Source organism: Ylistrum balloti, unplaced genomic scaffold, assembly GCF_031769215.1.
Source record: "Ylistrum balloti isolate Yb309-2 unplaced genomic scaffold, AGI_CSIRO_Ybal_v1 Utg369688, whole genome shotgun sequence".
In the NCBI taxonomy this organism is placed as follows: Eukaryota; Metazoa; Mollusca; class Bivalvia; order Pectinida; family Pectinidae; genus Ylistrum; species Ylistrum balloti.
In genome coordinates, this window is record NW_026781925.1 from 279245 (window position 1) to 291621 (window position 12377).

A 12377-nucleotide genomic window follows, 5' to 3' on the forward strand; every position below is an offset into this window, starting at 1 on the left:
TTTACAAAGTATATGACTCGATATAACATTTCCCAGGAAAATATGTATACTTCTACAGGCTACACTAGACAACAAAACGTGTTACAGTATGTACACAACAGATTTGTCTAACATATAAGTATTCCACGATCGCTGAGAAAAGCTGGACATAATGGAGGAGAACTTCTGTCCTTTATTTGGCCATAAGCCTTCTTGATGCAAAAATGAATGTCCGTTAATTTGCGTAACAATGTACTTATGTTTTAAGATCGTTGCATTGTTTTATTGCATTTCATAAGCCAATTCAGTGAATTTTCCTATGTGTTAACTATCAATCTCTCGACTGGAATATATTACATTCTGCTATAATTAATGTATTTTTTGTCTGATTGTTTTTTGCCATCGCAATTAGAATTAATTAAACAGATAACATTTTTCATGAATGAATATGTAATAGATCCCAAATATATGTCCTTACTGGGACGTAAAAAAGACATGGACACACACACAACACACACACACAAACACACACATACACACACAAACCCTCTCTCTCTCTCTCTCACACACACACACACACACACACACACACACACACACACACACACACACACACACACACACACACACACACACACACACACACACACACACACACACACACACACACACACACACACACACACACCCACACACACACACACACACACACACACACACACACACACACACACACACACACACACACACGTTGTGATATTAGCGATCTCATTTGTAATCAACTCCGGACCTGTATCACATGCTTTACAACAAGAGTCTATATCTAAATGAACCTTAAGTCCTGTTCATCTTCATTACTTTCCAGTTGCTAATACTGCAGAATCAATTATTTCAGCGTGTCAACTTATACATATCACAGCTATGTCATACATTGAGAACTGTTTACGTGTAGACTTTATGTAAAATCTTTAAGACAGTTGAACATGTATTAAATGTTTCACTGATAGAGATTGTAGAGATTGACAACACATGTAGCATTCTGTCATAATGTAGGTATATGTAGTCACTCCCTGGTAATTACACGTGGAAGCCTAATTATAATCGAGTGCAATAGAATTTATCTTTGTCATACAGATGACAAGTAGACCTATTTATTAGTAGATTATTCTATTCTAATCATTATTCTCATTGTCGGTTTCATTACATGTCGTCCGTCCTCTTTGTTCCCGGTGATTACAATACAGCACTGTACTCCTCACTGAAACCTGTTAAAGAACTTCTTACTTAATTTTTATTGGGCATCAACGGACCACCACAGTGTAAGCTGACAAACATATTATACGGGGAATAATGTAGATATTGAAAAGAGTACAGATTCATATAAAACATCACTACGCAATGAAGATCACATATTTACGTTACACAAATCTCACGGAGAAATATTCTATGTCTTTGTGCATATGAAGCTGGACATGTTTGATGTCAGTAAAGGCACATAGTAACTGTTGTTGACATTACTTACCTTGAATGACAAAAGTTTACATGGCGGTTGTCGTCGATGAAGCAGAAGACGCTTACTCTTTCGGAGCACCTGGTCCCATTCTTCTTTTTCCTTTATCGTATTTTTTCCCTTATTTTACATAATTTGAGTTTGAATTATGATTCCGTAAAAAAATATCTCTGATTTCTTTGTTGCCTATGTACAAATAAACCGGGCCATGTGCTTATACTTAAATGTTGTTTAAGGGAATTTGTTTAAATGTAAAATTTTGTTTTCCAATATCAGTGGCAACGCCGTATATTGTCATGGAGATGCCGGAATAGAGGCGGATGTCATGTAAGACTACTATTTAATACGTGAAGGGCTTACCTCCGATTCAGTATTGTTCTCTTAACTCAACGTAAATATATAGAGTATACCCAATCTCCAACGGTTGTAAGATAATATAGTGAAACAATCGTAAAAAATATCGTCCTCTGGGCCGAAACATGTCTTTTGCTAAATTGAACATTTTATATCCGGGAACAAAATGAAAATTCTACTTGACATTATGAGATGAAAACCTGACCATGAATCTCGTAGTTAATGTTATACAACATACAGGATTAGTTGGTTAATATGTCAGAGATAAGACTTAATGTGTCCAAATTTAATTAGCTAACTTCCATGTGTAATTTAAACCTAAGGATATAAATGTTTACTGACATACTGGAAAGTATATAGCTGGTGTGTGATATTAATGTTGAATATTTAATTTTTAACACGTGCGCATTATCAATAAACACCGCTGTCACTGATATTCGAGGGAAAGACTTTAAGTACTAAAAGTACACCAGACTTTCGAATAGTTCCATTGTTTATGAAATTATGAAATTTATTGAATGGTGGGGCTAGTGCAATCCCCGCACACACACACACACACACACAACCAACAACACCACCACACCACCACCACACCACCACCACACACACACCACCACACACACACACACACACACACACACACACACACACACACACACACACACACACACACACACACACACACACACACACACACACACACACACACACACACACACACACACACACACACACACACACCCTCACACACCACCACCACACACACTCACACACATACATACAAACACACACACACACACCCTCACACACACACACACACACACCCGTACACACACACACCCTCACACACACACACACACCCTCACACACACATCCTCACACACAATCTAGATTTTGAAATTTCTTTCGATTAAGTTTGCTTTTCTTGAATCGCTACATTTTTTAAACTTTAGGCTCTTATTGTTACGGAGGAGCCCTACATGGACGAAACAACTGTATAATTTAGTTTAATTTATTATTTGGCTCTATTCTGTATCTAATTTTAGATCTGTATTGAAAGGTGCCATATATTTGTGTCTCTTTGCACAATCTTATATCATGTCAATGGATCTTTATTTTCACAGTTTAAATGGAATCTCATTATGTCATTTAAAACGAAAGAAGGGTCAAATTACACAGAATGGCACGCAGTATTGTATGAAACAGATCCTGTTTGCTCTGATGGTTTTACTAACAACTTAGAATTATTACAAGGCTTCTTAAATATTCTTTATAACAAACTTTTACAAGTAGATATCTTAAAATGTATTATTGACATAGGCTGTCTGTTTTTATGTTAACTCTATTAATCAGTATTCAAAATTAAAAAGTAGTAAGTAATTTATGTAAATTTATATTAAAAGCATTTAAAATTAGATCAAATAATGTATAATTTTTGATAAACCATACTTAATACAGATCCTAGCATTGTTAACCATCACTCTACATTATTGTATATTTAATCATACTATTTTACTGATGAACAACTCAAGGATGAATAAGATTTGGTAAATGTCCCGGTCATCAGGTAAAGGAGCTACTCATGAAGAAAAATAGGATTATATTTAATTTGAAGATTTGTTATAAATTTTATTCATTTTTATATATTTTCTTCAATTCTACATTTCTATAGAAAGAGTGTTTGCAAACAACCATTAATGTTGTAAATTTCGTCAGCCAATCACTGTGCACCTACACATAGAGTGTTTAAACTCACAGAGGACAACAGGCTGATTGAACGGACACGTCGTCCTGTGTTAGGCGATCAATCCGTCATTAGTTGTTGAGATTTCACGGCGGTAGTAGTGCCGCATGCAGCGCTTACATTTATAACACTTTGTATCATTACTTTTAAACCAACGATTCCTATAAAAGGTTTTCATTGTGGATTTTCTTTTTTTTAAGGACGATAAAACAAGAAACATCCCATCATTTGTCTCAGCAGGCCTCAGAAGTAGGTAAGGAAACGCTATCAATTTTGAAATATTTTTTGAAAACGTTTTTATATTCAGTTATCTGATTTATAACATTAATATGCCAGAGCACGTTTTCTTTTGTATATTATATATGTCGTTATAGGCATCAGGTTTACTTTCATTAATGTTTCGTATGGGAGGCCACATGTTTGGCCCCCAGAACGATTGACGAAACAGATTTAGTATACAACTTTATAAACTTAATATAAGGTAAAATGTTCATATCTTTGCCACTGACTGTAGAATGATTACATAGGATCCTTTTGTATTTACAGTTCAAAATTCACACAATTATTTGCATTTTATATATACTAAGCACTCCTCTCTCCGCCGCCACTCTCAGTTCGTAATCACACCCTCACTCTCTGGTGTCCATACAACAACTATTCTCCTCAGAAAACAGTCTTCATTAACACAGGATCGCTCAGTAAATGTGACGCCCCGCACTCACTTACCGACAATTAAAAGTATTGACTTACAGTCAATACAAAAGTAATATCGTATGATATGCCTGCATATAATTACATTTATATGTCTAAGGAATGCATGACTATTCACCTGTATCCTCACAAGGTAATCTTACAACACCTTATCTTCCCATTTGACATTTATTACGGCTGGCCGTCCATCATCCTTTAATTTCGACCTATATGTTGCACTAGTTCTTTTCCCAGTCTTCTCCAGTCGATCCGGAAGAACTGGTTTCCCCGAGCTCCATGAACCGTCATCGTTCCTCAGCAATGACCCTTCTTTCACCGTATAACACTGTCCGGAGGTCAGGTGATTTGCTGTGTTAAAGACTTCCTAAAATGTTTTGGGGTTGGACAACAACACGATCCGTTTGGTATTGTCAGTTAGTCCTTGAATAAAACGTTGATAAGTGTTTGTCTTTCGTCAGGAGACATTTCATTATAAGTACTGATAGATAGCTAGTTAAAATGTGATGCAAAGTCATCAAACCTTTTACTTCGCTTGGGATAATGCACTGCAGTACATATATTTGAGTTCTGCGGGCTTAATTAGGTAACTGACATATCTCCATCTAATGTATCATTAAAGTCGGCTGCTCTGTAAGATTTCTGTTTTTCTCGCACCATTCCATCCATTGGCCCTTCTGCCGGTTAAAATAATTAATCCCGGAATGTCACAATTTAATGTTCCATAAATTACTGAAGGTTTAACATTAATTAAAGATTGTTAAAATCTTTGAGACTGCTCTTTAGCACTGGCAAATTCTTCATTCTTTTCCTCCATGATACCACTTTTCTCTCTTTATTCACGACCTTTTGTATCGTTTTCACACCGCTTAAGTTTCTGTCTATAATATTCTCATCCCGCTGTTGTTTATGATGGCTACCGCTGCCACCAAATGTGACGGAACCACTGCTTTGCCACTGGTTCTAGAATGATGACTTAAGATTCTTTTCTATTTACGGTTTATTTACAGTTTTGAATAGAGTTATTTACATCCCATAATTTCTCCGTCCGCCACTCTCAGATTATAATCACGTCTTCACTCTCAGAATTCAGTTATCCTTTACATATCATCGCTCACCTCAATGACCACACACCATACTCCGTTCCCACGACACTGTTTAATTGCAATAATCAATCTCTCTAATTTCCTTTTGATTAACTTTCACCCTCAATCGAATCAAGTCAAATTACTTACTTTATAATTAACCCAACATTATTAAAACAATAAACATCCACCTTACATCACTGGACACTCTTCCTAATTATCACAGCTGACCACTCTGACAAGGTTCTCTTAATAGTCAATAAGTTTGAATCATCGGACACTTCATCTGTCTCTCTGCCTTAAATGTTTCTCCCCATTACCCACAAAGATACCACTCTTTCACATGTTGTAAAATTGTCATAGGAAATATATGGCCATATTTACTTTACATGTAGACAGATTGCACGAAAGATACACAAGTGAAAAGCACTATTTAATAGTTTAGGGCGAGAAATAAAATGAAGGTTATTTTTATTAGGGAAAGTTAACCAAATTTAGAGTGTTCTATTGGAGGGAGTGGAGTAAGGTTAGACAGAAGAGGTACCGGTGAGAATACGTCTCAATTAATATAGTATATTGGATGAGATATCTGATTAATCATAATATTTGTTTCAGAGGGACGTTGGACAAGAATGCCGAGGAAAGGAAGACATGCCATTGGTAGATATTAGCAAAACATGTGGAAGGAATATGTTCACAGAGCATGTCAAGCACAGTAACACCAGACTGTGAATTGACTGCGTTAAGTGTCATAGTCATCTGTAGCCATACTTAACTGAACAAATATGTTGAATCTATTTCCTTTTTCCATGTCGCCTTAAACATTACTGTGTACTCAACCAGACCTTTTTTCCCGAATCGTATTCCAAATGAGAGACTTGTTTTAGACTTAAAATACGTCAATGGGGTCTGCACGTGGCTTTCTTCTGGGATTGACTGTCGTCTGTCAACTAGTGTTTATATGTCTGGTATGGGATTCTCTCAGAGTTAACTCCAATGTCGCCCTTTTAAATAACAACTGTAATACACGTTGGTTGCTTTCGTCGAAGGATGACGACGAGGAGTATTCCCGCGAGTCCTTTACAATGAGAAGTCTTAGCGAAGAGGAGAAGCTTATAGAGATGTGTAAACTTCGTCCGGTAGTACGCGTCAACTGCAGAACACTGTTCACAGGAGATCCAACAGCATTGGCATTAGCGAAAAACACAAGCTACGAAAAAACGACAAACGGCAATTGTTCTTTAGGAAGTCTGGTTGATAAATGTAAGGTGTTAATAAAAGCCCACAGTTACTTGACAGACAGAACTACTATCGACAGTGAGGAACTAGACTACCCACTAGCGTTTGCCATTAAGATGCATAAGTCGCCAGAGCAGGCCGAACAGCTCTTACGCCTTATTTACCGGCCTCACAATGTCTACTGTCTTTACATCGACAAGAAAGCAAATTCAAAAGTATTCGACGTCATGAAAAAGCTTGCCGCCTGCTTTCATAATATTTTCATCATACACGAACGTATTGATATCATTTACGCCAGTCTATCACACGTTTTGGCTGAATTGCAATGCATGCATGAGCTTTTAGCGAGAACGGTTATGTGGAAATACTATATAAATTTAACAGGACAGGAATTACCGCTTAGAACAAACCTGGAAATCGTGAAAATTCTTAAAGCTCTACATGGAACAAATGATATCGAAAGTTTCTTATTTCCGAAGCATTTAAATTTTCGTGTTCAGAAACATTACTCGGTTGTGAAAGGATCATTGAGGGAAGATAAAAATAAAACAAAAGAATTGTTTTCTTATAATGTAACTTTACGTAAAGGCAGCGCATATGGCATTTTTCGAAGGGAGTTCGTAGAATTTCTCCACGAAGATATTGTTGCACAGAAATTCATTCACTGGTTGAACGATTCCTTGTCTCCAGAAGAGACAATATGGGCAACATTAAATGGTCTACCTTGGGCCCCGGGAGGATACTCCGTGGAGACGAGTCACTCTTCCAGCACGTTCTTGTCACGTGCAGTAATATGGTCATGGGACAAACCTCATTGTTTTGGTAAATTCTCGCGTAGCGTATGCATATATGGGATAGGTGACCTCCCATGGCTCTTGTCAAGACCACAATTAATCGCTAATAAATTCGACCGTATGTATGATCCTATTGCACCGGATTGCATAGAAGAATTAATACGAAATCGGACAAATAATATGGATCAGGGTTTTGACCAAATGAACTGGTATTACTATCGAAACCTTCCTCATGTTAGGTACTACGCCGATCAAACGATGAAAGAAAAATCAATGGCGTATTTAGATAAAAAGCGGGAAAATTGGATTAAACAGCAACTGAAGACCAATATAACAAAGATAAAACGAGCTCCATCATAGGAGTAATACGTTTTCTACAACAAAAAACACAAGGTCAATCCGTTCATCATTGTAGGTAAATCTTATTAGGCACGTAATATCAAAACGTGCACCAGCATAGGAGTAATTAATTCTGAGCCATAAAGACACATAATCAAACCATGTACGGTCCCGGATATAAAGTCTTCTCATCAAAAATAAAGATGTTAAAATGCATATTCTTAATGTAAAATATTATCTCAAGTACAGGCATTTTAGATAGTTTGATAGTTTGTGGCGAAAAGATGTATTTTTGCAATTTGAAGACAGGCACATAACAGTTATTAATAAAATTATAAAATATCTAAAATTTTCCAGTTTGATTGAATCACAGGAAATAAGTATGATTCTTTGTTTCTGTTTCGCCTCCTGACATCCCTGTATGTATACGAAAACTGAAAAGCTGTTTGATGCAGCATTATTTATCAGCCGACGTATACCTTAATTCCTACTGAAATCGAATGTTCACTTGTGTGGTTACTGTTCTGCCTGATGAACTAATCTAATCCAATTAAGTTAGAAAATATTCCAAAAGCTGTCTTAGTCTTAATTTTCTTTGTATTCCTAATAATCTTTTATTGAATTCAATCATTTAGCTGTTATTTTTTGTTTGTTTTGTTCACTTTTATGAAAAATAAATGTTATGTAATAATTTTAAGAAACATTTTAGGGTATGAAAAATCCGGATATTTTTATCTTATCAGCGGAAACTGGAGCTGCTAAGTTTGCATGTCCCTACTTACAAAATTAAATCACTTCATGATTTTTGAAATTGATATTAAGGATTATTCAAAGGTGACACAGGTGAATCTGAATCTTTCATACAAATTTGGATTAGATACATCAATGCTAAATAATACGTTAACTACATCACACGACTATTTCCTACGACAGAGCTTTTAACACTATTTTCTCAGTCCACCAAATGCACTCCATCGTTAACATTCCTGTGAGAAGCCGAGATAGTTTGATACTAATGTAAGGAGTGAGGTTGATCTTCCTGGTAATCCTCCATTAGCATTAGATTCTCCCTGCTTATATTACACGTGTACTTGCAACATCAAACGACACACAGGATAGATCGCTGTTCTCAAGATAAGGCCAATCCATACCCCCTACCATTAATAGGCTAGGAAATTGAGATATTTACTCCAAAACATGTTTATATGAACATTTGACCTGGTAGGGGAAATGTTCACCGGAACACTATGAAGTACCTTGATATGTCAAGGTATAACGAGAACATGTCTTCAGTACATTCCACTACCAAAGTCTTGGAACAAGCGTAATGCTTTGATCTCTTGAAATAGAACCAGTAATTATATGAAAATTAGGTGTTGTCTTTAAGGAGGTTTACAGACCCCAGACCTGTCAGTACTCCGCCATTACAAAATGGTCATATGGTATATAGCCTACAGAGAGTGCATATGGTATATGATACATTTTCTGTAACAAATAGAATAATTTGATATACATTTATCAGGGGTTATACTAGATATCTCGATTACATGTAAAACCACTCCAACTCAATTTCAAAACACGAACGTATGTATTTGGTTACAGTTTTTAAGTGTATAAAAACGATCAATATTGATAATGTTTGATGAATACTTTACCAGCTGCAGACCCGATCACACGTAACATTTCAACATGCTTTATTTAATTGATTTTGTCTGATCAGTCACAACATGTCAATGGTATGCGTCATATTTATTAGGACATGTTTGCCTCACGTGCAGTAACGACACTTAACGCCATCTGCAATGAAATAAACAGTGTTATCGCAGTGGTTCCATAATTTAATGATAATTTGTGATTTTAATTAATTGTTGTCATCGTTCAAGGTGTTGGGTTTCATATTTGGTTTATTATCAACACAAGGGTTAATAGATACGATAAACGTTGAGTGGTTTACAAACATTTCACATCCACCACGAACACATTGACCAATCAGAACCAAGCTTGCAACATTCTATTGAAGTATGTGGCTTATGGTTTTCGTAACTTAAATGTACTCTCTTCACTGAGGGCAGGTGTCCTCTGATTTGAGAGCTGCTGGTAGTAAGCGTGGGATATATACATTATTTTGTTTTTTGTTTTATGAGAGTATGTTTTGTAAGTACATGAGAATACGAGAATGCTCATTTTAAGGTGTGCGTCAATTTGAGCCTGTATTGTTTTTTTTCTAATGTGTCGGGAAACATTGTTAATAATTGAAATAATCTATATAAGACAGTGTACTGTAATTCTAACCTGTGATATGACTACACTGTTGGGTAATTGATTTCCATATCCATGCAATGAATAAAACTATTTTGCAGTCAATTTTGTATCTGTTGTCTTTATTACATTTCCAGGGATGACCCGTGTTATGATTCAAACTCAGTATACCAAGGATACACTATGAAGATCGAATTTATCAAGAGATCCACGAAAAAATAGAAGGAAACAAGAATTCTAGAAGGATAGGCACTTTCTGCATTATCGATGACACCCAACAAGTAATTCAGATAAAGAAAAATCTCTTTCTGAAAATGGGAAACATTAAGCTTTTACAGGTTTGACAGTGAAAATTGACATTTAAAATCACAACATGGTTTAGTTTAAACAATATTTTATTCAATAATCAGCACTTTGACATATACAGATAATTTTATGAGCTGGTAAAACAAGCTTAGAGCTTATATTGTTCCTTTCCCAGGGTGTACTTCTGGCTTATCAGGTGATAGTAGTGGTTTTGGTTCAGATGATAATTATATCAATTTGTTAAGTAAACGCAATATAAGTAGGTCTATAGGTTATGATATGATGTGACCAATTCAGGCGACCACCAACTAAAGTATTTAAATTGTTATATCATAAAGTTTGAATAACAAGCTTCGGTGCCATAAAAGATTAGAACAGAGAAGCATTTCCTCTTTATAATGCCTTACCTAGGTACTCTGAATTAATCAAGGTATTTATTTTGTTTTACAAAAGTTGTATCAATGATATAAAAACTGCACAAACCCAGGAATAATACATGATGTAAAACGTTTCGTAGAGAAGGACCGTGCGACCCGTGGCACATAGTTAACTTTTCAGCAATAGAATGTTAAATGAAGACTCTGACACAAATACATTCAATTACATTGTGATTCATTGTTATTTTCTTAGTTGCCTATATAAATGTAACATCTAAATGTATGAAAATATAAGAAAGTCACGTTTATAATATTTAAGGAGATAGATTATGTAATGAGACATGTGATTATACAAGAGGGATAATAAGTTCGGAGATAGAACACGAGGAAGGAAATATTACACAGAAACTCTGATAAATATATTAGCAGGCTGTCACAAAATACGGCCTTATCTGTAGCATAATGTAAACAAAATAAATTTGAAGGCAGACTGACAAAAAACCGGAACGTTGATACAAATGTTATAGTTACCTTGTTAGGTAACAGATGAGTGGTTCCTATCAATCATCTATATACAAAGACATCAGGAAAACATAAAATAAATTTCAATGTTTAAATGCTTCATAATAAATTCTTTTATAATGTCTTTGGAATTAGCAACAAAAGAATTAAAGAAAAAGATATTTTGAGAAGAAACAAAAAACACGAAGATAAACTTTCATATAGGTGACAACAGAGTTATTCTCATCACAACGGAGCTTTGTTTTGCTATGATCATGCCTTTTAAATTGAACTTTGATTTTCTTACTAGCTGCTGCTAAAATACTATATTTGTAAGCCACTTGCAACGCTATCGAGTTCTAAAAGCACAAAACAGCTGTATGATAGCCTGTAAAGTTGATATACTCTCATCTCCACTATATATGTACATGGTGTTATTTATCTAGATATATTATTAAGATTGAAAGTCAATAGAAGAGTTAACAAAATTGAAATATTAGTTTATAGAAACCTAGCAAGAATGGCACGTTGCATTTTAAAAGGCTCCGATACAAAGAAGAACTTGTTATTCCTAAATTTGGTAAAGGCAATTGATCTACATACCGATTAGCTTTATCGACTTTGAAAATGTGATGGTACTTTAAAGGTTTATTTGTCATTACATTTAAGATCTTTTAGAGTTTGATATTGTACTGAGGAAGATGGTATAACACAACTGTCGACTCAACATCTATTTAAATCTTACTGAACAAAATCAGCAGTCAGGGTGATCCAAATTCTAATCAGAACTATGTTTGAATGATTCACAATTAATTGATTAAATAGTGGTTATTATACATATTTTTCATATTTTTCACTGTTCTTCTGTGATTTATTTAATTTTTAGCGAAACATTTAAGGTCAAATCCTTAGTCATCGCAACGACTAACAAACATGAACTGATAAAGTTTTAAAGAGATGATTTTATATGGTTTCAATTTCAATTACGTAATTTCCGCAGATTAGCGCACAGTCTGACGCTAAAATTGATTTTAACGATACCATGAAAAAGGTGAAGAAGGCACGCGTCAACAGGGAGTGTTTGAAAGGTACGAGGAAGTACTCGATATTTTATTACTTACAAGTTGTAACAAGTTTCCTTTACCGATTGATAGATATTGTCTTGTTTCATTTTATAACAAG

The 12377-nt window shown here is 35.2% G+C and overlaps 1 protein-coding gene across 2 annotated transcripts in view; it reads left to right on the forward strand.

Annotated features, from left to right (window-relative positions):
• Positions 1 to 8382, forward strand: part of LOC132565027 (beta-1,3-galactosyl-O-glycosyl-glycoprotein beta-1,6-N-acetylglucosaminyltransferase-like) — a 28714-nt gene extending 20332 nt beyond the window's left edge. The window contains exons 2-3 of one of the 2 annotated variants that reach the window (XM_060229631.1): positions 3788 to 3840; positions 5996 to 8382. In XM_060229631.1, coding sequence (XP_060085614.1) covers positions 6283 to 7773 — 1491 coding nt within the window. In that variant the 5' untranslated portion in view covers positions 3788 to 3840; positions 5996 to 6282 and the 3' untranslated portion in view covers positions 7774 to 8382. The remainder of the gene's footprint in view (positions 1 to 3787; positions 3841 to 5995) is intronic. The other variant, XM_060229632.1, reaches the window with a different exon arrangement.
• The last annotated feature ends 3995 nt before the right edge of the window (positions 8383 to 12377 follow it).